This window comes from Pygocentrus nattereri, chromosome 10 (assembly GCF_015220715.1).
Source record: "Pygocentrus nattereri isolate fPygNat1 chromosome 10, fPygNat1.pri, whole genome shotgun sequence".
Classification (NCBI taxonomy): domain Eukaryota; kingdom Metazoa; phylum Chordata; class Actinopteri; order Characiformes; family Serrasalmidae; genus Pygocentrus; species Pygocentrus nattereri.
Window position 1 is genome coordinate 35,285,219 of NC_051220.1, and position 26,929 is coordinate 35,312,147.

Sequence of the window (26,929 nt, forward strand, 5' to 3'; positions counted from 1 at the left end):
AACCGATGGACTCAAAAAATACATAGCACAAGTCACAGCGCCGAGACCTCTGAAACGCAGTTTGTACAGAGTCTGTACATAAAGCAGTTCGGGCTGTATTAATCGCAGAAAAGTGTGGAAGAAGAATAAGAGGAAGTATGAGAGATAACAATATGAAAAGAAAAATCATTGAATTTTCAACATTAATTTCAGAACTTCTTAGTATTTTAGTATTAGTATTGCTCTTGGTGTTTTTTGAGCATTCCTCAACTTTCCTAGTCTTTTGTTGCCCCTGTCCCAGCTTCTTTGGAATGTGTTGCATGTATCAAATTCAAAATGAGTGAATATTTGCAAAAAACAATAAAGTTTATCAGTTTGAACATTAAATATCTTGTCTTTGTAGTGTATTCAATTGAATATAGGTTGAAAAGTATTTGCAAGTCATTGTATTCTGTTTTTATTTATGTTTTACACAACGTCCCAACTTCATTGGAATTGGGGTTGTAAGACGTTTGGACCTTGCTGTATTTGTGTCCATTAGGCTCTATTTTGTACTATAAGAGAGAGCAGGAGAATTAAAAATATGCATCATCATAGTGAAAATGACCAGCTAATCACTGCTTATTCATCAGAAAGCTGAATGGAATCAGTTTTTTTTTGTTGTTTTTTCCTTAATTAGACAGTTTAACCCAGAAGGATAAGTGGTTTCAGAAAATGTGTGTGTGAACAGTTTAATCACATAATTGCGACAGCACTGGTATATTTTAGTATCCTTTTCTCTTTTCCTGTCTCCATTTTTCTCTCCTTTCCTCCACCCATCCTTCAATGACCATCTTTGTTTTTTTTTTTTTTCTTCTTCTTCTTCCTTGCCCACACTTTTTCGGGAATCCCGTTCCTGCTGGTAAATGCTGACAGGCTGGAACAATGACATCATCACCAGCACAAGTGTCCTGCCCTCACCCCGGCTTCCTGCGCCCGGCAGAGAGAATAGACCCAGCCCATTCAACCACAATGGTCTCTTTCTCCTCCATGATATCGATCCTTAGAGGGACTTGTAGCTAGACAGCCAGAAGGACAGAGGTCAGCGCACACGGCCACACTATTGTGCCCTGATCAGGGCCAGTTATTTTCAGCTCCACTGCTGACCGGCCAGAGTCATGCCACAACACTCTGCTCTCTCATTCTAGTAGTGATAATGGGTTTGACCTCTGACCTAGGTGCACAGAGCAAGAGTATTGATTGAGCAGTGACTGGTCATCGGGGGTGTAGTGAATACTAGGCCACCTTAGTGGATGGTTTGGGCTGTGGTTATGGCATCATCAGTGGTGCAGTGATGATTTCTTCTGTCTGTTCAGTCTGGCATTGTGCTCAGATGTTGAATGCTTTACATGCTTGATGTGACCACTTCTATTTGGGGGAGAAAAAAAGAAAAAAAAACCCAGCAGAAATAGCTTGGTTGTACTCTGCGTACTTGAAAGTCCATTTTTGCCACAGCACTTAAGAGGGTGCTGAGCTATTTGTGGCCTATTTGCAGCAGACGCCAACTTGAAGCAAAATGAAGCTTCTTGGCACGAGTCTTATGACGAAATGAGCCTTTTTAGAACTTGGCAACATGAGAACTCAGAATGGCTTGTAAAGTGGTACAGCAAAGTATTTTACATTTTTTTAATAATCTGCTCCAAGTTCAGCTCATGAGAATCAGTCGTGGGTTTTTTGTGTTTTTGATGGACGTTTAACTCCGCAGAGATCTCACAAGCAGTACTCCTGGTAATTGCAGAGAACAAGTCTGGACAATGAAGTCATGTCAATTTGTAAAGTAAAACACTGTCCAGGAAACAACTCCTCTCCTGAACTTTCTCATGACTGCTCCTCCTACGTGGAATCTTAACAATTTTTCTAGAATTTCTCATAACGTTTGTCTTTCCGCCAGGCCAGTACACAGAAGAGAAATAAAATGATGAGGGAGTCATGAATCATTGTGTTCTTATGCTCTAAAACACTGAGCGGAGTGAATAGGGGGTCAGCACAGTTTAACTCAAAGCTCCAAATAGGCCTTTTTGGGAAATTCCCTGGGTGTAGATTTGTGAAGCAGTGGAATCCATACAGAGTAAGGCTCTTGCACAGTCTACTCTATTTAGTCTATTATCATGAGGCACTTTGTTTCCTCTGAATTGCTATTTCAGTATTTGCAGAGGCTCAGGGCCATGGGTTAGCTTAATGCAACTGGTTTATAGCACATTTGAGCTTCAGAGAAAATGGACAGAAATGGACTAGTTACATGTACAAGAGCCCTTTAAGATAATGTTTTAGAGGAAAGAAATTCAGATCTGTTTGTGTATGTCTGTATTGCTCACCAGTATTATGTGAATGGCCTGCTGTGGTCTTCTTTGAATTACCTCTACAAGCAGGCACTGTTCTTGATCATTATGTTGGAGCGCACCGGAGCCCTCAGTATCTCTCTTAACCTTCTTCCTCCTTCCCTCCATCATCTCGAGATGTTTTGATTTGATTCGTAAATCTCAGCTCTGTGCTCTAGATTGTGCGCTTAATAAGTTACATAATGTGCGCCCGAATGGACATCCGCCGTCCTCTGTCGCTGCTTCTGTCCTGCCCGTCTATGACTCAATGAGGCTTGTAGACAGAATGAGTCATGGAAGCACTGAAAATCAGGCTGCAATTGCATCGGCCTTATTCGAAAGTCCAAAACAGAGTGTGACTCCTTAAGACACGGCGCGCGTTTTGTTTTCAGCCCGGCGACTGCGGATAGGCTTGTTTATCTGTCTGTTTGTCTGATTCTTAACCCTCGACTGCTGAGGCCCATCTTTTGCTGATCGTCAATGTTTATTTACTCTTTGGAGTAGATGTATTTAGTGCTTGTCGTTTTTGTTTTTCTTTTTTTTCGCAACGTTGTCACTAGAATTTAATTTGAGTTCTCGTATGCTTCACGCATCAGGGAGCAATGTTCCCCTTGGAGAAGCAGAGCGCTGTTTGGTAAATTAGGCCAAGCGAGGAGGATGGTGGAGCGCTTCGTGAAAAGGTGGCGATTTGGTTTTTTTGCCCTTCCGCTGTGTTATTTGCATACCTGTGCGCTGCCCTCGTCAGGCAAGCTCATGCAAATTGGGATCACCTATGCAAATGAGGTCAGCTTGTAGGAGGCGAGGTCTGTGAAAAAGAAGGAAGTAGACCGTGCTGGCATGCGAGGTTCCCCCCGCTCACGCAGCCTCTGGAACAGCAAGCATCGTTACGGGCGTACACCCACTCAGCTCCACTCGCTGGTACACGTACCCCCAACCTCGTTGCCAACACTTGGATTATTAGTCCTGTGTTTACAACGCATTTTCGAAACATCCTGTTCTTAATTGCTTGTAAAATCCTCAAATACCAAACATTGTTCACTATGCGGACCAAATGGCATCGGCACAAGGCTGCAAGCTTCCTTATCTCTCCTTGTAAATGAACAGTCTTTTCCTCTTTTCACATTAATCTTGAGCAGCCTATAGTTCTCGTCTTTTTGCGGCACATTGTTGAAATGCTTTGGCAGAGGATGGCTGAATTCCACAGTCCTGGCGTCTGGACTGAGGCACAAAGGGTCAGGGGATGAAAGCAGCCTCTCTGAATCAGGATATCCTGTGGGGCTGCCGTTTTCCCCAGAGGTGGAAGATCAGGCCTGACTGGCTCACCAAGTCTGGATTGTTATAGTTAAGGTTGACTGACACCTGATCAGATTTTGTTGAACATTCGTTTTAATGTCTGCAATTCTGTAGTCAAACTAAGGCTCTTTTGTACTTGTGCTGTATGTCATCTCTATAGCTTCTTTTCTTCAGACAAACCATATTAGAACTTTGTAGTATTTTAAATGCCTTAATCTGCAAGACTCTATATGTTGGCCCACAGTTCACTATGTCTTTGTAGTAATAAGTGAATAAATTAATTTAATATATACATTTTTTATGATTAATAGCTAAATAATGAATGTCATGGATCTTTTGATGAAATATATACAGTACTGTACAAAAATTCACAGTTTAAAATTGGAGTTAAATCACTTGAAAGTTTTAACTAATGCAGAGAAAACAATTTAGAGACAGCAACCATGCAAAACCCCGGTACACCACCAAAACTATCACCATCAGACAAACAGTACTAAAAACTTTCATCTTCAAGAGAGAGGAGAAAATCAAGCTGCTTCAGATCTGAAACGATCCACAGGTGTTTCGGTCCATCCTTCCACAGAAAAAAAGTGTTGCTGTCAAGAAGCCATAACTAAGAAAAGGACATGGACAGAAAAGAACGTTCACAAATCAAGCAAATAAGCTGCTGGTGTTCTCAGAACAGTGGACTGACCACACCAGAGCTCAGTGATGAACTTCATCGATTGTGTTTGAGGCCGTTAGAAGCTGAAAATCTAGCCAACTTCTAAGACTTTGGAGTTGAGGAACATTAAAAAATAAAACTTATCATAGTTAATGACTCAAAATCAAATCGGACTTATGCACAGTACTGAAACAGATTCCAGTAATCTTTTACCAACACATTCTCTGTCCCGTTTGTCCTTTCAAACTCCTGACCTTGTGTGTGATTTAGTAGTGAGATGTTGAAAGATTTGAAATACCCTGTGAATAAACTTCTTTAAAAGTGTGGCATTGCAGCTGCTGTGCTAATCATCCTGTCTGTTATTGCACTTAAGTACAAAATGCACTGTTCATGTGTGTTATATTCCATCCAGCATTATAACTTTGCTCATGAATAGTCACCAACAAAGCTTAGCCTTTAACTTTGTAGCACTACCCTTCAGGCTATAAACAATCAAAAACCTGCAGTGGCTGTTACAGATGTGTTTGCTGGCCTGCCTTTGTTCTATTCAGTTAACAATACCGTGAGAAGCTGAAATTGGGCATTTTATTACACTAAGAAATCCTATTGTATGTTTGTTTGTTTGTAGCATCTGGTGGCGTGGGACGCTGCAGACCCTGAATGCCTCCTGCAGCTGGTGAAGGAGCTCCTGCAGCAGTACCATCAGTACCAATGCCAACGGCTGAGGGACAGCTCACGCCTGCTTTTTGAGTACGACAGCCTGCTAGAGGACCCCAACTACGGCCGCAGCATGGAAATCTACGCTGGCCGCAAAAACAGCTGGGTAAATGCATTACTAATGCAGATGTGTCTTTGAAAACATATCTCAGATAACTAAATGCCACATGCAGTTAAGCAGTTAAGCACACCTCTGAAGTCATGTGCCTTTCTGTAGTCAACCTCATGCCCACATTAGGATCTCCAGGTCTGAACAGGTTTTCTCTGGGGAAAATGCCAAACACAAAAAGTTCCAAACCTGATTTGTTTTGTCTGAAGTGTTTTTAAAGGTTTTTAAGTAGCATGAAAAATGAGCAAAGTTTCATAGATCCTACAAACAAGCTATTATTCCTGCATGTGGAAATGACGTTGCTTAAAAAGAAGTCTATTCTATAAACCAGCTAATCAAATTGTAGGCTGCCAATGGCAAAGCAGTTTAACTATCTCATTTGACAATACTTGTTTGTTTTCATGGAGTTTTTTAATAGAGTTGCCAGATTTCAGAGGAAAACAGTTTGAAGGAGGTCTAGCTTGGAAGTGTTATTTCAAAGAAACCACTGGTTATGGGCACAGAATAAGAGGAAGAGGATAATGCAACCAAACGCACTGAAACTGGACTTTTGAGGACCAGATATGTTTTTATGGTCTGATCAGTTTTTTAAGGCAAAGAAAAGCGATTTTGTTGTGCTGGTGATACTAATCACTGCTTTATTTGTTCTACGAACTACTGCTGACTGTGATTGAACCGCATTGACAGTTCTGTGACTTTTCCGACTGTGATCAGTACTAATCACTAATCACTGATCAATCACTGATCACAGTACATCCACTGACCGCAATTTGTACTTTTTTGTTTATGAAATCTTTTCCTAAATGCGACTCTTACTAAACACTAACTATTCTGAGACCTTCCCCTGACTGTACTTCCCCTGGTACTAATCACTGTGTCATTTGTTCTGGGACCCCCCACCAATGGCTCTTGGTCAAAATCAATGTGTTGTGAGACGTGCATTCAGGGTAGTTTGATTTTGTTTAGTTCTTTTGCTTTTGAAGGCTACTGTCAGCTTTAGTGTCACTGCTTTGCTGTGTAAACCCTATGAACAGCTACCTTGCAGCACAATCTCAGTAGACTACTTGTAGAAACAAGAAAATTGCACAACTACTTCAAACATACCAACCCAACAGGAGCAGAACGTCCTGCTGCTGTCCTCTAAGTTGTTTCTCAATACAAGCAAATTTGGGAACAGTGCTGTGTGTGGGTGTGTACGTGGGTGTATGCATTGCTTCATGGGGCTCTACCTCTTAAGGGATGTGGCAAATATAGCTGTGGTTTGTGGGATAACAGACAACGATTAGGAAATGCTGAAGAAATGCTTATATTATGATGATGCAAGTCAAAGAATTCATGTAGCGTGATTGTCAACAAGAAACGGTAATCTGCTTTTGTTAACATTTGATAAAAATGAAGAAACAGCCCAAGGTCCCAAGGAATTTCAGCAGAAATGAAGAAAAATGACCTCCCGTGATTTTGTTATAAAATGCAACATTGTTAGACTGGTGAAAAACATCTTGGCTCTGCTCCACTCTGTTCATCAAAATTATACTAAACATTCACTTCATGACTGCCATAGGCTGATTCCTCCTAACAGATAGTTCAGCCTTCACCACCTTCAACATATACTTTTGTCTGTGTGTTTATCTGTATTTTAATGAACTTCATGGCTGTTTTGCAGACAGGAGAGTTCTCCGCTCGCTTCCTGCTCAAACTCCCTGTGGACTTCAGCAACATTCCCATCTATCTGCTGAAGGTAGGGCAGCTGCAACTCTTAATAGATGCACAGACCCAGGTACAAAGAGGCACAACATGCACCAAGTACTGTGTAGAAGTCTTGGGCACCTATACAAATAGTTGTATCTAATAGTATCTAAGCAGTTAGAGTGTAATTGCATGTAAACACACTATGTAATATTAGATCAAAAAATCTTTAAAAAAAAAAGATTTACGTTTTGTGAGCTAAGTTTAGTTCTAGATTTCTCCTCAATGACGCCAGATTTTTTTCTATTTCATCAACAACACACCAGATGTAATATAAAGAAAAATGAATTAGCCAAACAAGGTGTTTCATTGTAGTTACAAATAATAGTAGCATTCCTCAAAAATACATTTGGAAAGGGTTAAACAAACACTTCAACATACATTAAATCACTGATTATTTTATTAATATTATTAGTATTTATTCTAGTGTTCTAGTTACATTAGTGTCTTCATGAACAAATAATTGCTTACTACCCAGATAAATAGCTGTAAGGTTAATACCAGCATATGGACATAAGAGTGTAATGCAAAAGCAAAGTTAAATTGTCACAATATGCTTTAGATATCAGAAGAAGAAGAATGAATCTAATCTGATTCTGTTACTCGCTTGAAAATAGCGCAGAACTGCTTGCAGCACTGCAAAACTTAAAGTGAAGTAGGTACATGATAACAGTAGAGTTCCGGTAGTAGAGTATTTAAGCAGTTTGAGCATGGGGTATATAAATGTATCCAGGGCTGTGTAGTATGATAGTTTTGTTCGCATTTGCGATGAAAAATGTTCTGTGCCATGATAAATGTAAGGCTGAGGGTAGTGGGTGTGATTACGATACAGTTGGGGATGATGCAGTTCATGACCAAAGCAATAAATCTCAACATCCCACTAAGAAATAGTGTATAGCATGACAGTAAGGGAATATAAAAAATGCATGTAAATATCTTCAAGGCTTGTAAGTGAAGTCTTTATTTGTTATATCCATGCATGATATCTGTCAAAATATACTATATATATATATATATATATATATATATATATAAATAACTCCCCCAACCTTCACCCAAACAACAGCAACCTTCCCAACAATATTTTTAAGAAAAATATCATATCAGTATCAGCTGCTGTCGCTTTGATGAACTGCATGTTTCATGAAAGACAGAGCATAGATAATCCTGTGTTATTGAATTTGTTGCAGCACATAATGTGAAATGTTGAAGAAAAATCATTGATAGTAGTTTAAGTATACTAGTCTGTTCCAACTTGCTAAACCTCTTGATAAATACTGTTTATCGTGAAAATGTCTTCAACTATTGTGATATTGTATATTAAGTGTGTCGTCCATCCCTAGTATGTAGGTTAGATATGTGTGTTTGTAAGTCTGTTTTGTGTATATGTGGTGTTTTGTGTGTATGTAGTGGTGTGTGTGTGTGCGTGTGCATGCATGCATGCAGACGGTGGTCGTTGAGGCTGTGAGTTGACTAATCAGCAGCCCGTCACTCCCTATCAACTCTGCACTGTGTCTGCAGGCTCTCTCTCTCTCTCATTCTCTTGCTCTTGCTCTCTCTCGCACTCTTCATCCCTCTTCCCCTTTCTCTCTCGTCCACACAGTCACCCTGTGGCGCTCTCTCTCTCTCTCTCTTTCTCTCTCTCTGCCTTCCTTTTTTCTCTCTCACCCTCTCTCCTGTACTGGTCTGTATGTGTGGAAGCCTGTACGGCCCCAGGAGGCCCTTGCTCTGTGGCCTTTTCCAGTCTTGGCTGTATTTGTCCTCCCCAAGAGAGCTGAAATGATGGTAAACATACGGAAAACAGCAGCCGTCATTAACATCAGTATCTTAACGTGCTGTCCCTCAGCACAGCACACACATAGATACATAGTGGACTAACTCAGTCCAGCTGCATGGCAGTGGCAGTGAGGTCACTGCTAGAGTAGGATGTTTTGAGTTCTGCTGCTTGCAAGAGCACAAGAGGCAGGAAAGATTTCCCAAGTTTACCCCTGAAAATGTGGAAACCTAGGTTTCTTGCAGTAAGAAGGTCCTGACCTAGATTTCATCAATTAAAGGAATATACCAACACTTACCCCATTTACCTTCCAGGTTTGTTTCATACAAAGGCTTATTTTTCAGTAACTACAGGGACTTCAGTGTTTAACTACTGGAACTATTCTCAGGTTATAGATGTGTGTATTAAAACTTTGGGCCTGCTGGTTTGCCCATGGTTTGTTAGGAGGTTAAACTCGTTTGTAGCATGTTATGTACTTTGGGCAATAAATTCAGAATAATTTCTCAAGCAACTGCAGATTGCCTTGTGTGTTTAGAGTCACTTGGCTCTCTTTTCTGTTACGGAGATGTGTAAACATTACAAACTATAATTATTGGCCATATGCTACAGGAGCAGTTTGTAGAGATTAGGTAAAAGGTACTGTAGTATTCGTCTAAATAGTGTCCTCAAGTGTCTTCACTGTGTTTTGATGAATACAGGTTGTTATTCCATTGTCTGCTATGTATTCAAAGGTTTGTAGACACCTGCTCATCCAGTGTTTCTTCTGAAATAACTGGCATTAATAGGGAGTTTGTTCCCCCTTTGCCTCAGTCATAGCTTCTCCTCTTCTGGAAATGTTTTACGCTAAATGTTAGAACATTCCTGTGAGGATTCGATTGCATTCAGTGACACTGCTTCACAGTTCAATGCTGGGCTCAATACCCCTCTAGCTGATGCTTGGCAGGCGGCATGGTGACTCATGTGGCTTTTCCAGAGCATCCCATTCTATTGGCAGTGCTTTTTTGGCGAATATGCAAGTTCTGTGTGCACAATTGAAAACCTGTGTTAGCAGTGCGTGCCACCTAATGTTTCTGAAGGGCTGTCTGAAGGGATACGTTTGGATAGTGTAGCTATTTTCTCACCTATCATAAGGCAGAAATCTCTCAACAAAAGATCAGCTGTTTCAAATTATGAAGTCTGTCAGATCAAAGTCTCCCTTCAGATTTAAAACTACTCAGAGAGGCTTTATTTGTTGAAAAAAAGCTTTTTATGAGTTAATTGATCATAATGGCTGCTTAGTTAACACTGCCATTCTGGCTTGTGTTTCTAATGAGCTGCTGTAATCAGAGGATCTAGGTCTTATGCGTAATGCTGCTGCACTCAAGCAGTTCTTTAGTCTCCTTCCAGGTACCTTTTTTCTTTTTTTCTCATTTGTACGATAACCTTCCATCATTTCTCTGTCACACATTCATGTCTGTGTAGCTCATCATGTTAAAAAGAGCCGTGTGGCATGGACAGACCACACAGGAGTCATAACAGATTAAGATGTGTGAGAAATACTGTTTTCCCGCCTACGTCTCCCAGAGGATGCAGCTTTGTGAGTGCTTCAGACACAGCCTTCTCATTTCTATTGCCAAAGATTTATCCCTTCTGACTGGAGTGCCTGTGGTCTCCATCATGTTTCATCTTTTAGATTGTGTTTTGAATCATTGCCGTAAATTAAAATGTGGCTTTTCTCTTCCTGAACCGGTTTACTTTGTGGCGTTCCAGAGGCTGTATCTGTCTCCTCTGTACAAACTCTTTATCACTCCTTTTCCACCAAGGTTAATATAGTAAATTAAGGTGGAGCTGTTAAGAGAAAGCACAGAAAGACATGAAAATCAAGTAATGCTTCAGTTAAAAAAAAAAGGGTGATTGGTTCAAAAACAAAAACTTCTTTGGTAAATAAGCATTAAATCTAAAATGTGAAAATAGAGTCTCAGAGACATATAAACAGTGCAGATGTGATGCATCATAGCTAGAACTGGCTAGATGGTTAGTGGCTGGTGTTCTGTACTGCCAAACAATATTAATCAACACAATTATTGATGAAAATGCGACGAGCGATGAGATGCAAGCACTGTTCACAAAAAATATTTAAATGATTACGTATACAAAATTAAATATTATAATATTATAATGCCGTGGCCAGTACTGGGCTGTTTAGTGTAGGTGTAGCTGCTGCCATTTGCATATTGTTAAAGTTAAAATGTGCATTATTTCCAGGTACTGCCATGCCATTTGTTTATCAGTGAAGTAGTCTGAGGAATTTCTACAAACAGAATATTGCGCTGTTGCAGCAATATCTGTAATGTCAGCACCGGAAGGTTCTTTTAGCAGACTATGCTGGGCAGTGCACACGAGACAGCCATGATAAATCAACGAGCAGCTTACTAACAAAAGCAACAGCAAAGTGATCCAAAGACCCAGTTCCCATTGAAACAAGATGTGATATAGCAGTATGAGAACAAGAGAAGCTGAAATGTGCAGCTACTGTTGCTCTCACTGGATGTCAGTTATGTTGATCCTGCATTCACATTATTTTATATTGCGGTTTAAGTTGAATTATTATAGGAAATATATACATTCTGATAACCTGTTTTGTGCACTTACAGCTGTAAGAAAATGCACTGCTTTTTAAATGGAAAACAATGTTTTTGGGGCATATTAGAGCAAATAAGACAAATGTGATTCATCATGTTTAACTGCAAAATTTAATGTGATCATTCACGATTAATTATTTTAATCTTCTGACCGCCCCAAATGGAGCAAAACTTTGTCTCCATTTTTGCCATTTTTCACTTGTTAACACAAAACTGTAATCTTGTCTGAGGGCTCAGCGAGTGAATGCCGGGAGCAGTTCGTTCTGTGACCCCGGGCAGTGTGAGCGTGGCTGTGAGCATGTTCTGGAAAACGTTCTGCCTCAAATTGAAGAGATGAATTGGAAAATCAATTTTGATGTCTGACCCACCATTTTACGTTGTACATCGTGTAAGCTAATTAGCTAATTTATAGTATTGCTGCTTCAGTAGTCCTCAAATTATGCAATCATGAATCATAAAGCCCTAATTACCAATAATCTCAGGCTTTTAACACAGCACAGCAAAAGCCAGTGATGGCTGAGCGCAAAAGAAACAGAAAATAACTGCCACAGTTTTGTTGGAGTTACTCTGAAGAAGATAATGTACTATCTCAGTGCATGAGGAAACAGGAAATACACCCAGCTCTACTCTCTAAATGAGTCAGCCATAGTAGTGTGACACATTTTGCTGGGCCTTCCCCTAAACAGGTGATGGAAGTCAGAAGGTTAAGTATTAGACCTCTGTGCCGCCTGGGGCCCTGAGTGAATCACAGTGGAGGTCCCTTCCACTTTCAGGCCTTTACAGCTGAAACTGAAAGCTTGCGATTGACTGCTGTTCTGATGAGTGTGCACTTAGTCCAGTCCTTTGGATTTGAATTCAGTGCTCAGGTTTACTTCTATGTGTCTATGTGTTTTGTGTGTCCTTTGGCCTGTGCAGTAGCAGAGCGAGGTCGTGATCAGGCTCAGAGGGAATGGTGTGGTGCACTGCGATCGTAGCCTGCAGTGTGCCGTCTCGCTGGTTTTAGCTCACTGGGCTGGACATGTTTACCTTCCCGAATCCGCTCCTGGCCCCCAGGGTGCGGCCTGCCTGTCAGAAGTGGCCAGCCTGCACTAGTCAAGAGGCAGAGAGAGGGAGCAGAGGGGAAGGCGGGATGACAATGGTGTGTGTGTGCTGTAGTAGTGATGATATCAGGCATCAGCACTTTCTTTTTGTGGGAGGACAAAGGAACCCGCAGGCAAGATGCCCTCCTACTTCTTTTAGTGTGTTTTGGAAGGTGCTCCTGCATAAAGTGCTGTTACACCTCTTACCTTCCAGACATTTTAATCAAGATGTAAAGATTAGATCTAGGACTACTTATTGATTTAACAATGATTATCGACTACAGCCTTGAAATTGATCAGTGGAATTTATTATTCTTTTATTTGTATGCATGAGCACTCTAATCCATGATCTAAAACTCCAGTCCTGGTTTTGCATTAGTGCTGAACAGTTCTGGGAAAACGGTTAATTGCATTTTTTCTGATAAGTTGCAATTGTCATTTAAATAATTTTAAATAATGTAAAGGTCAGACATAAAGGTTTTGGCCAAATAGACCAGCACATCCACTCTTTCTGCCTTTAGACTTGAATTCTAAATACAGTGGACCAGACTGCCAGTTAGTTGTGGTTGTGATGTCAAGCTCTGAGGCAAGCTTAAGACAATGTTATTGATAATGTAGGTTATACTTAACAAAACATTCGAGAAAACCTTTCAGCTGTTTTACACACCCAAAAGTGAAATCTCTGAGTTGTGTGGTGTAGGCTCACACGCTCATGGGGGAAAACAATATTAGAAACAGTATTTTTAGTTTTTGATTTTAGTTTTAAATGTTTGGTCATTGTAAGGAGTCATTTTTTACAGATTTTTTTTTATAGCATGGCAAATAAGTAACCTACAAGATCACATTTCTTCAAATCCACAGTGTAGGAGTTACTAAACAGTGTTTTTGGCTTCCATTCAGGCATCAAGGGGATGATTTGATTTTAAACCAGAAGAAGCATCAACATGCCCACTAGAGAGAGAAAGTAGAGGGAGTGTGTGAGAGATGCGATTTTTATAAAACTACACAAAACATCAAGTTTTTGGAAACCCCTCATCAAATGATAGCAAATAATGTAAAGTTATTTTGCGTCAAGCTGTCTGCTGGGAGATTTTATCACCAGTATTATTTTGAAGGCAATAATTCTAATAATGTTAAAGTTTAAATACTAATTACACGTTAGCGCAATAAATTAATAGCACTAAGCCCGACTGCTGACGCAGTTTGCTATGACTGTGTGACTAAAGCCATCTCATTCAAATACAGCTTTTCAAATCCATTCTCGGTCCTCTTGATACAATCAAATACATTTCTGTTTACTACCATAGTGAATCTGTTATGAAATGTGTTATGTAATATGTTATGTAATATGTTTATTTTCATGTTTGTCACCGAAGGACCTTGAATCTTGAAGTTTAAATCTTTATTTAAATATTGTGAACTAGACACTAACATGGTATTTTAAATGTTTTGTTCAGTATTTCAAGTATTTTCGGAACAGACAAATGAAAATCAACAGCAGATGATAATTTTATACTGTAATTATCTATTTACAATAATTGGTCAAGTCTTGAGATCTGATCACCACTTTTAAAATAAAAATAATATAAGTAAATCTGGACATGAACTTTTTCCAGCTTCCTGTGAAGTACTGAAAGCTTATGAAGTTGTGGAGTACTAGAATCGTTTTATACATTTATGTGCAACGAAATGCTTGTATATTTTTGAAAACATTAACCCTTGAATGGCTGATCTAAACTTGTGAAGGAATTGGGCATATTCTGAAATTTGAGATGCGCCCAGATATTATATATATATTAATTTATAGTGGAGTCACCTAAAGGTTTGCAAAGCGTGTCAAACTAGTGACGGACTTGGGCATGAAATTATGGAGGCTGAATCATGAAAGTATATTTTCTCTTTTATTTCCCAAATGTTCTAACCTATTTGCTGGCATATGTTACCCAGCAGGATCACGAAGATAACAGTTCAGCGCACATGCTTACCTATCAGGTAGTAGTCTTTTCTAAAGGCTGTTCCATGCTCTCATGGTTCAATGTAATGTGGAGCTCCCACTTGCGTCTAAATGTCATCTCTCGTGGCTGTGCAGAGATCAGATAGCTGAACAGAGTTGCAGAGCTCGTGACCAGCTAAATCGCTCTCTCTCCAGTGGAGCATCATGAGCCGCTAGCACGGGCCCGTGTCCCGGCTCAAAGGGCAGGCAGGACGATCACACCGCCTGCCCCCAGGGAGACCACCACTGCTACTGATCGCTTCGGACAAGTCAAGCCTGCTATACGGCAGGTGAACATGCAACCTTCAGTACTGCGCTCTGGCTTAGCCCCTTAAACTCTAAGAGGGTCAGCAGATCCAGACAGCAGGTGCATTGTTAACAATTACTCATAGTAGTTATGTAATTAAAAGTATTTACTAGAAAATGAGCTTTAAAGGTCCACATGGTTTTTCCGTCCACTCTTGGCATTTGTGTGGGTTTAGGTACTAAAAACCGTTTTTGTTACTGTTCGTTTAAGAATTGTTTTACGTAAATGGCCTCTGATTGGCCACTCACTACTGTGTCTCATTCAAACCATAGTCTAGACTGAAACACTCTTTACAACTTCAGTGTGAATGGGCGGGGCTAAAGTGCTGTAAGCTTAATAGGCATATTGTATTGTCGCTGCTGGGTCAAAACCTTCTATCGCCAAAACTAACTTGGAAAAAAAAAAAAAACTTGAAGCTCAATGAAAGTTTGACAGCTTAATTTCCATACATGGACTGTGTGGAGCAATGAGTGACTGATACATTTAAAATTTCCTGGATACAGTATATACATACTATATATTTTAAAAACATCTTAAAGCTGTTTAAGAATAATATTGTGTTTCTAAGGATCATATTTGAATGAGTACCTAATACTTAAATGTCCTTATTTTATACATCTTTCCTTCTTTGCCACTACAGACAGGAATAGTTTTAGTTCCCCTTAGATTCCATTGTGGATTGCTATTTTTAATATAACCACTGCATTCCCTGAGTCTCTCTGGTGCAAAAAAAAAGGTACCGCATTATCTCAACAGCCCGCTTTCTAGGGCTGCTGCGGTTAAGTAAGTAAGTAAGTAAGTGATACTTTTTTGATCCCACAACCGGGGAAATTCCACCTCCGCGTTTAACCCATCCGTGAAGTGAAACACAACATACACACTAGTGAACACACACACACTAGGGGGCAGTGAGCACACACTTGCCCGGAGCGGTGGGCAGCCCTATCCACGGCGCCCGGGGAGCAGTTGGGGGTTAGGTGTCTTGCTCAAGGACACCTCAGTCATGGACTGTCAGCACTGGGGATCAAACCGGCGACCTTCCGGTCACAGGGCCAGTTCCCTAACCTCCAGCCCACGACTGTAATCAATGATGACGCTGGAACTAATCAACATTAGCTTTTTAAACTGACACGTATTTTTATTATTATTATTAACTTTTTGTTTTGTAAACTGCTTCAGTTCAGATAACAAATGCTTTTCCTCAATACCACTGTGTACTTGCTGCTTGCATGAGGCATTAATCATGCATCAGTCATTGTTTGCTTCATCAAAGTCCCTGTCTCCATTCAACACTACAGTTTTAAAAAACCATGGAGTCTGAATGAGTTGTAAAAAAAAGGTTGCTAAAAGTTTCTGAAAGAGCTTTCCCAAGGCGTCGCAAGTGTGCGAGTACTTTAAAGTAGCACAAAACAAAGTGCTAAGGTGGTTTGTACACTGCAGTGTTTCGATGGGACACCGCAGCAGCACTAGTGCAAGGCATGAGCGCCTGAAAGAGAGAACTTGCAGGCACTAATCTGGTTCCTCCTTAAATTCAATTTCCTCCTTAAATTCATGCTCCCCCACAATCAAGTCTTTGGGCACCTGCATTCATTGGACAGAAGTCACTGCCAAGCAACAAAAAAGTTTGATGAAATAAATGATAAATGATGTAATGTTAAGCGTTCTTGGAACTTTTTGGTTGCTTAGCATTGTGTTCAGTGAATGCTCGTCCCGGGAGACTTTGTGAGGTGTAAGGTGAATTTGAGGGGAGATTGGATCATATGAAACACTGGAAAAGGCAGAACCACCATCAGGGTTGTCTATTCATGTTTATTCCATGACCATTGGTAGGGAAATCTGTTGTACTTGTGATTCCTAAATGCACTCATTATTAAAGCCATAAAGTCGTCTGCCTGCTACCTTAGAATTTCCCCTGAGTACACGTTTAAAGTGAGAAATTGTTTATGCTTTAATCTGGGGTTATTCTGTGTTGATTAATGTGGCAAGTGTGTGTGTGTTCGTATGTGTTGGGCTTCAAAGGGAGGTGTACCTTATCTAATTATTGTATGCTATTATTTTAAGCACATTTCTTTGTGTAAGGACTTAGTCTGTTGTTAAGATAAAAAGACCTCATATAAAACGGTCAGTTTTGTTTTTCTGGAGTAAAATTAATCCTTTAGATTAATTGACTAATCTATAAAAGAGTTTATAGAGTAATCAATAATCAGAGATAATCTGTAATGGACTGTCGAAATAAAGTCCAGAGCTAATAATCAAACAGATTTCGTAGTGGCCAGCCCACACCCGGCCAGCAGTCATGTCCTGCCTTGGGGCAGCAGCTTAGCCCTCAGCAACCCCAGGCCTTCCTCCTGCCCTTTCAACTTAGATAAAGGACTAGAGCACAAATGCCTAATTAGTATTACTCTAATTATTTTCCGAATTATTTTTCCCCTTGATTTAAATGCATTCAAACTCCACAGGCGGGAGTCAGCAGAGAAGGTCTGGGGTGAAGTGGCCCCTCGGGGCTCTGCCTTAGCCTCTCTACCATGGCCTGATTTATGCAGAAGCCTGTTCTATGTTATTTATGCTAACTCCTTTATTTCTGTCTATATTTTATCTATTTCCACTTGCCTTTTTATTATTTATTTTTTTTTATTTAAGGCATGTTTAAAAGATGCTTCTAGACTTGAGTGCTTTTTTTTTTCATCCAACGTTTGTTCTGTCAGCAACCAGAAGATTAAGACAGAGGTTGTAGATACCCCATCAGCAAGCAGCTTGTATGCTACAGTTCATTACAAGCTGTCTGTGCCAATTAAAATCTTGATTACAATTTCAAATACAGTGAATCAAATAGAGGCAGGGAATATTTTTTTTTTCTAAAAGCGCATGGCAAATGAGTAATGAGGAAGATCAAATTTCTTCAGATCCGTAGGGTAGGAGTTAATAAACAGTGTCTTTGGCTTCCATTTAGGCAGCCAAGGGGACGATTTGATTTTAAACTAAGCATTGACATGCCCACTAGAGAAAGAAGGAGAGGGAGCGTGTGTGTGAGAGAGAGGGGGACTATTAAAAGAGGGATTGAGGGGTTGAGGTTTAAGCAATGGTTTAATGCCAGTGTTGGAGATGCTGAGAGTCTCCCTGCAGCGTTAAGAATTAGCTCTAATATGGAATTAGACCATAAATATTTCTAGGTATGGGCACCGGATGACGTTAATAAGTGTGACCTTGGCACAGCTTAACAAGACCGTTCTCTGCTCTAATGCAGAATTTACACAGGTTATATACAGGTTATGGGATTTTTTTCCATGTCCAGTTTAGTCTTTATTTAGCATCTTAAAGGAATATCAAATCAATATTTTTCCACCTTCTCACAGATGCAGCCGATCAGCAACTACAATTTGTTTGTTGTCTTTAGTTTTGCACTGTATTAATTCAAGTCATGGAAATATACCCCAACAGGTACTGCAGGATGTCAAATTTTTGACTTAGTATCTTGAAAGAATGACTTATTTCTCAAAATTTTAACTTAATATCTCAAAATGGTGACCCAAAATAATTACTGTTTTCTGTAAATATTGATTTAGCTTCTTAATTAGTAGCGTTTCTTGAAATATTGACCTACTATCTCAATGTCTTACTGTCTTGAGATTTTGAGATACTATGTAAAAATAATGAGTTATTAAATTGCAAAAAAAGTATGTAGTTATTTCTGGAAAATGGGTAATTAGACAGTAATGTGTCATTTTGACACAGAAAGCCACATTGACGAATGCAAGTCAATAATTTGTCAATGAGCAATTGAGGTGTCAGGTTTAAGAAAACAAGAAATGATTAATATAAGGTTCTGAGTCAGTATTTAAAGAAAATCATTTGTTTTGTGTATAAATTGGGTTTTTCAGTGCATAAGTGTTAGACTGTTCTATTTCTATCACATAAATCCTGCCAATTTCTCCTGTTGTCGTACCAAGTTATGTACACTGAACAGACCCAAAGCATCTCCAGCCAAAGATATTGAAGGTAGAGTTTGGGAAAACGCAGATCTATTTTTAGCCCTGATATTCTTAAATCCTAAGTCCTCACTTATTATGTATTCATTCTTTATGCAAATGTTTGCGGATGAAGAGCTAAAACAGAAGCCCCTCCAGCAGCTCTCGCAGCTTTCCTTTTTCTCTCTCCCTGCACAAATGCAGGCTAAATAGGTGCTTTGCTCCCAGGCGCTCTGCTACATGCATTTAACATGCTCCCATAGCCTCCTGTGCTTGACCCCCATGTCTTTTGTGTGAAGCTAACTTAAGCCTTGGTGTTGTGTCAAAGGTGGACTGAAACAAATCAGTCAATTTCAACACTTATTGTGTTGAATATATTGAATATATGAATCTCTAGTGTTAAATCTGTGGGTATTCAATTTAAGTCGACGGATCAGCCGACGCCCGTAAGCTATGTAATATATGTAATACTTGTCTTGATTTTTAATGAGGTTCTTCCTTTTGGTGTAGACCTGTTCGAAGGTTTAGAATTCCTTAAACTTCCCGTCTGATTAGCTGTAGTTGCCAGTTTTTAGATATGCCTTGGATTTACCTTGTGTATACAGGATGTATATACCCTGTTTACCTTTGTCTTGTACGTACACTTATAGGCCATTTTAATAGGTACACGTACCATATAGATTCTCTTTATACGTTTACAGTTACCGACTAAGCTCTTCTGTTGCTGCACAATTGGTTAACCCCCCTCTGCCGTATGCATCAATGGAAAAGGATCACCACATGACCAGACATTATTTGGTTGGTGGACCAATCTCAGCACACCAACATAATGCTTGCACCGTGGGTCTTGCACTGGTGTGGATGTATCATATGTGGGGGTGTTGTGATACTTTTATCCCTCAAAATCAGCACTGGACCAGGTATTGGTCTAGGTTCACACCTGGTATTAATGTTAGTCCTGAGTGATCTGATCATAAGTTGACAGTAAGATGTATAGCTGTTTGCAACTAGCATTTCTATGGCTGTCGAAGGCATCACCACTGTCTACTTACTGAATTTTGTGACTAGAGAAGAGTACTGCGCTAACGGTCTGCACAGACATGGTTTTAAAGCCCAAACCCGTATCCACTGCTCTGAAACATAACCAGACCTGACTAGCACTACTAAGCTTGAAACCCAAACCTGCTCGCACACAATGACAGAGATGGATTATTACAGACATGGTTTTAGATTGCTTTTCTTTGCTATGAAGCACTTGAGTTGATTGGCGGAAAATGTGATGCAAGGATAAAGTGATATTTTACCAGTTCGCTTTACCAGAGCTCTATACACCAACATTATTTATTAACAAGATAGATAGATAGGTAGAGGGAAGGGTGGAGGCATGGATGGATGGATGAATGGATGGATCCACCTTAAATGGTGCCTGAGGCGCCACAAAGTAACTGCTGCACCATTTAAGGTGGAAACGGAAAGATTTGAGCAAAAAGCTGGAGAATGACCAGCTGACTTCAGTGTTGTGACGTTTTAGTGTCTGACAGTGTCTTGTTGCGGATTAAACATATCAGGAATCCAGCTGAAGTGATTTATAAACACGAATAATTCCATTCATCTCCAAATTATCGGTTTGTCTTCTTTCTGTTTGCCTTTTCGTTAGCTGCTCACTAGGCGAGATTGTGCTATGTCTGTGCCCCAACCTGCAGGGTTAAAGGGTGAATTAGCAGTTATACATTATATAATTCTAGCATTTAAGACCATTTATTGTTAAAACTGTGTTAGAAAGATCAGCAGAGCTTTAGTTCACTGTAAAAGAGCTGATCCCTGATCAAGAGGCTTGACTCTGTCTCTGACTCTATAGACTGGCTTTGCCAGTGACTATATTTTACATTAGCAATACTGTATGTCTGCATAAACTCACAGATTTTAAAATGGCTGTATAGTTGTTCATGCAGTTCATTCTTTTAGATCAAACTGTGCTTATTCGTTCCTTTGAGATGGAAGCTGTTGAGTGGCATTAGTGTGATAAACTACAGGTTTGGTGTTTTCAGATGACTGTGTATTAAGTTGAACGATAATGTCTTGGGAGTGCTGTTGATGGATCTGAGTGACATTGCGTTAAAGTAAACAAACGTGGACTTAACAGCAAACGCACCCGCTTATAAGCATCCATACACATTCTTCTTCGCTCCTTCTCTCTCTCCAGCCTTTGAACGCTCTCTTTCCCTAAAGATCATGTTAAACAGGCAGAGCTCACATGCTGTCAGTGATGGGCTAAGGAAAGATTCTTCACTGCTTCAGAGCCTTATCAATCTCAGCACTTGACATCTTCTCTAGGGGGAAAAAAACAAAAAGGAAAACACCTCAGACTGGTTCTCCCAATCCAGCAAAGCTCAGATTAGGAAAAAGGAGAGTGACACAAAGCCACTTAAACAGCGCCGCGCGCAAACGCTGTTCAGCCTTCCCGCTTGCAGTCATGCTGGGGTTTGCACTGCTTGTTTGTTTGTTTTTTTTCTGTATGGTGGATTTCTATCCTCTCTCACATTACCACAACTGTGAAGCAGCTTTAACTTACTGTCTTGCTTCATCCTAAAGTCGTCATATTGCAAACTTATTAGCATTATTATGCTTTTATGTGGTTTTATCCCGAGACAACTGTGCTGTACTGATTATGTTCTCATGTTTCCCACCCCGTATTTGTACCAAATTAGGCCTACTCAAGTCTGAAACTGCTACGTTTTCCAAAACTGAACTAAATTTACCAGCACTTCTCTTACTCTTTGCTTTGTGCATTGCCACAACCAGTTCACAACATGATGTGCTGTTTTGGGAGTCCCCTGCCATCATACAGAATTCTTGTACAAAATTATTTACTTTTGAAAAATGAATTGCTTTCCCTGAAGTAGTGTGTTGCATGAGGTACTATTTGAAGGTTAGAGGCTTTCATTTATTTACTTTCCTGTCCAAATGGCAATTAACTATTAATTGAGTTATTCATTTTCCAGGAGATTTTTCTGAGCAGATTAGATGTAAAATAATCAAAAATTTCTGAAGAGTTCAAAAATTTCTGAAAAGATCCAGAGAGAATGGGAGTCCTAACAACAAGACACAAGACCTGGCAGACTGTCCACATCAGATAAACCGTACTGAAAGCTTTGATCTTTTAGAAACTCTTCAGATTTTACAGAAAACAGAGGTGTTTTTGTCCACTGTGGGAGAACAGCTCAACACTTTGGGTCAGAAAGGATGTGTAGATGTCAAGATGTCATTACTGAGAAAAGGAAACAGACAAAAAAGAAGAAAATTTGCAACAAAAAATGTGTCTGGGGTTATCATAACAATGGACCGGACACTCCAGTGTCAAGAGTCCAGACCTCAACATCATTGAATATATTTGGCTGAACTTTGGAGGTGTGGAAAAACATCCCCGCAGATTTCTTTGGAAAAACTACAAAAATTGATCTTATTTGTTGTTGTTGAGGGTTCAGTGTAATTTGTTTTTGTTTGTTTGTTTTTTTTCTCATGTTCAAAAATAAAAAAAAACTGGTATTCAGTCATTGTTTTGGACTGGAAAGTTTAAAATTAAAGGGTGGTCCTTGACTTTTGCACAGTAATGTAGTGCTTCTCAAAAGAAGATAGAATGCTAGTTTGGAATATTCTTTTTACTGTTGCAGCATGAAATTCCTGGAGCATTCCTGTGACGCTTTTGGAAGACTGTTGGCCAACACGGTTTGCTGAGTCATTTGATGACAGATTAGCCAGGCTCTGCCATGGTGTTCTTCAAGAACACTCATAATCTCATCGGCCCACGAAGTGCACACATTGAAACAAACAGTCATGCATGTGCACACACCCTCCTCCAAAGCTGTGCAAACATGGACAACTGGATCTGACAGGAGTGTTGTTTAGAGGACTGTGATCATGACATCATTGGCTGTGACTCCAACCCCCCTTCATTAGGTCACCATTAAGGATATAATTAGATGCCCAAGAGTCAGCCACTTCAACTGGTGGTGCTCTCTACCCAATCTGGTCTCATCCCATGTCTGTGTATGTCAGACACAAGCTTTATCTTTGGCCAAATAGTTAACACTATTGTGTGGTTCACTTTGCCCTAAAAGAATACTTTCTATCCATTGGTTTTGGGATGTCACATTTGGGTTAAAATAACTTCTTGTTTTTTTCAAAGTCCACAACATCTTATCCACGTTTATGCAGTGTTTTATGGCTTGATGAACTATGCCTGGCTGTGAATGATTTCATGAATCATGAGACTACAAACGTAAGCATCATCAATGCCAGGAAAACCACACCAGTCGGACTGCGTCATCAATGCTGACTTAATGTTTATTACTTATTAAATTTTGTTCAGTTTTTCTTTTAGTTTGAAAAGATTTTCTAGGCTTTGAGATTTCCTAATCGAGTCTTGGCACTCCCATGTGACACACATCGTGCCCAGTTGAGTTCAGAGCAGGGGGCACAGTCTGTACCCTGCCCTGTGCGTGACTGCACAGCATTTGATGCCGGAGCCAGTAGTTGTAATTTGCAGGCTGATCGTGCCCTGCAACAGTAAACACTTACTAAGAGCTCAGGAATCTTAAGAGCTATAAAGTAATTGCAGGTTCCCTCTGCAGAGATTGGTGTTTCACCTTGCTGCACTCTCGCCCCGAACAGCAGCCTCTGTTTTTGCCAAACTCCACCTACTCTTCTTTAAAAGAATAGAGAGAGAGACCGCAGTAGATTTCTTGTGTGGTCGGTCACCTTTGTAGGTCGTGTCCACTTCGATTGTTACCTTAACATGGCTAAATGTGAACAGCACACACAAGGACCAGGACATGTAAAGTGCAAAGTGTGCTGCATTTATCCAAACTGTGGCCTGTGACACAAACCTTGTTGTTTATATTGAAGGAGAATTCCACTGATTTTTCAAAGTTTCTGGCTAATTCAAATGTTAAAATGTAAAGCTATTTACAGCAGTTTGATGCTCTGTGCTCATAACACCAGTCAGAATCGTTTGCATTGGTCGTGATGGGAACCAGATGTTCAAAGCATTCAATGTTTCTAAAAGCTACTTCACATCAAAAGGTGATTTTGAAAAAGTTATGAATACAGTTTAATGCCAAACACATTGTTGTACAATAGTATTGTGAAGGTTTTGGCCTTAAACCTGTTTTAAAATACAAGAGCCATTTATTTACTATCCCGACTGACCAGTGAGTATTTTATCGTGATCAATTTTGCTATTGTGATAAACATTATACTTTTCTGAACATGTCATGGATATCGTCCAACTGCATTTTTCATAAAAAAAAAAAGCATAATTAGCGGAGAGGTTCATGTAGGGCACTGTGAGGCCAACTTGTCCCTAAAGAAACTTAATTGTTCAGATTTATCACCATGATTATCACTTGAGAATCATTGCCGACTCTACTATTATTACTAATATTAATAACTATATTACTGTAATAACTCAAGTGAATGCAGGTGTAGGGGTGGGTGGTATAGTGGAAATATCATAAGATGTTCTAAAGACGTTCACAATGAGTGGTGTCACAATATTTTGACACAGTCACTAATTATGGGTATACTGATTTTTACTCATTAGCTCATGTGGTGCAGTGTGCTAAAACCATTTAAACCATTTAAAATTGATCATGTTGATGATAAAGTACTCACTGGACATTTTGGGTGGTAAATGAAAAGTAAAGATGGCTATATTTGCACTGCAAACAGGAAGATTAAGAAATTCAAGTTGACAAGTTTCTCTGTAATGCACCATTTCACATTAAACCTATTTGAATGGCTTGGTTTACATCCAGCATTTGAATTGTGCTGAATTTCTTGAAAAAAATCTGTGAAATTCCTCTTTAATAAGGTTGCATTGTAAAATGTTATTAAGCCTGTAAGCAAGATTCTCCAAAAGCCTCATAATTCTTCAAGAATGGCAGAGCCCAAAGTTAAGTTAAGATGCCCCTGACATTAGCGTCACATTTATTTAGAGTGCGGGGAGAAAAAAGGGGCAAAAAAAGCTAGATAATTGGAGGTTTGGGGATCTCTAATGCAACAGGCGATGAAGCGCTGAAAAGACCAGCTAAGCCTGTCGCTCCGATAAACAATTATGCTGCTGTTTAGGCGGCCAAATTATAGGTTGGGCTGGGCCTGAGGATCAAAATAAAATGTCAGAGTGGAAGTTCACAAACAAGAGTCAAATTGGTTGGAAAGACTATAGCTGGGGGATAGCATCAGGTTGTTGGGATGGAAGCTGATTAAATGGGTAAAGATTCTGCTCCATCAGTTCCGAGTGCTTGTTTCCTGTGGGGCAATAACACTAAATCAGTGCATGTTGTTAAATGGTACATTAGTGTGTATTGATGCATATTGATGAATTGTCTGATTGTGACATACAGAAATTTTTGGAGTGTCGTTTGAGCCTGATAGCCCACCTCATTGAAGATGTTTGTCTTTAAAAAAAAAGCTTTTAAAGAAACGATACTAAATCATTATCGGCGATAGCGAACATTCCAATGTCCTTATCGGAAATAAGGAACTGCTGTTTTGCCATTCCTAACTGAGTTGCTCACAGTTGTATGCAAAAGTTTGGACACCCCCAATCAAATGACATGTTCTGTTGATTTTGTAACTTAAAATAAGTTAAAACATCCTTTACATGGAACAAACTTAAATATGTTTTCTCCTAATTTTAGTGCACAATTTCTACTTTTTGCTGAGTGAAAAAAAGCCATAGTGCCATAAGTTTAACACAGACCGCATTTTGTGTATTATTTTTTTATTAAGTTCACCGTATTAGTGCATTAAAATGTGCAGAAGTGTGTTCACTGCAGAGGATGTGTTGACCCATTTTAAAAATCTAAAAACACAAAATCAACAAAGCATGCCGTTTGACTATGGGCACCCAAACTATTACAAACTACTGTATGTTATGTATGTTAAACTGTTGAAAAAACTGCCACTGCAGCAGTTTTCTTTAAATATTAGAACCTTCTGATTCCACATTTAACTATAAGTAGTATAGTTGATGATGCAAGTGTAGAAGATATGTTTAGTCATAACTGAAGTATGTGATTTGCATTCGGGTGCAAAAAGATTTGAATAATTCTCTTCTAAAAGGGAGAGCTGAGGTGATTCATTGGTTCAGTGGTACAGTGAGTCAAGGAGTTACAGTCACCTTAAAATCAGGATCAGTGTTAAGGCCAAAGCTCGCTGCTTTTTCTTTTCCTAGAGTTAAATCACATGCATGAATCAATAAAGCTTGATAAGCTGAGAATTAAGGGAAATCTATTCACATGTTGCTTCACATGTGCGCACACACTTCTTAAGTTTTTTAGGTGCCATGACCTTCTAATGTAAAATCCTAAAGCTGGAATCTGGACTTTGAGACTCCTGCTTTATTGGTTGTGAAGTAGAATATCAAAATGTCTAATTCATAAGGTCTGTCCCGTCACATATTTATAATGTAGTGATAAATACAGCACACTAAGCAGCAGAAAAAGCCTGTTGTTTTTGTGATGTCACAAAACCAGCACATATACACTGACTGTTTCTGCCTGGGCTGCGGTTTGATCGAGGACAATACAGGGCAGACAATCAGAGCAGAACTCGTTTTCATATCAGTCTTAAAAGTACAGTAACAAAAACATAGATGTCATAAGTCGACGGTCCTTTACCAACTGCAATAACTTCACTCTATGCTACTATATTACCACTCCTTGTTATTCATCTTTTCTTCTTCTTCTTCCTGTTAGTAGTACCTGTAGTAGTACGTAGTGTAGTAGTACGATCTTGTGGCTAAATGCAATAAAATCCTCACAGCCAAAGTAGAGTAGAGCAGACACTGTTACTGCAGCCAATGCAGATTTTTTTTTAGATTAAACGCTGAATGAGCCTAAAGTGCCCACTGAATTTTGAACATTGCATATGGTTGACTGTATTTTTCACTTTAATTTTATTTTTAGTCCTATATTATTTCATTGTTTTTATGGTCATTTTACTTGACTGTCGCTGTTAACTCTTTGAAGTGCATGTTATGTAAAATGTGCTATATAAACAAGCATTAATTATTATTGTTATTATTATTATTGTAGTATAACAATTAATAATTAAGAACAATAATAATAAAAACAGCAGTAAAAATAGTTGCTAAAAATCAACGCTGATAAAGATGAGCTTAAATAAGTGTATATATGTAGTTAAAACTTATACTTGAGGGAAAAAATTATCTGCATTTTTTTGAACCGGCAACAATTGGAGAAGACCACCTTGCTTGTGGCCTTCCGGTAATTTGAGCTCCCTGGCCTAAAGGTAGAGGTG

General features: G+C 39.4%; 1 protein-coding gene across 3 annotated transcripts in view; it reads left to right on the top strand.

Annotated features, from left to right (window-relative positions):
- babam2 (BRISC and BRCA1 A complex member 2) overlaps positions 1 to 26,929 on the top strand; it is a 107,997-nt gene that overhangs the window by 29,720 nt on the left and 51,348 nt on the right. For all 3 annotated transcript variants that reach the window (XM_017690761.2, XM_017690758.2, XM_017690759.2), the window contains exons 5-6: positions 4,922 to 5,116; positions 6,783 to 6,857. In XM_017690761.2, the coding sequence (XP_017546250.1) occupies positions 4,922 to 5,116; positions 6,783 to 6,857 (270 nt within the window). The remainder of the gene's footprint in view (positions 1 to 4,921; positions 5,117 to 6,782; positions 6,858 to 26,929) is intronic.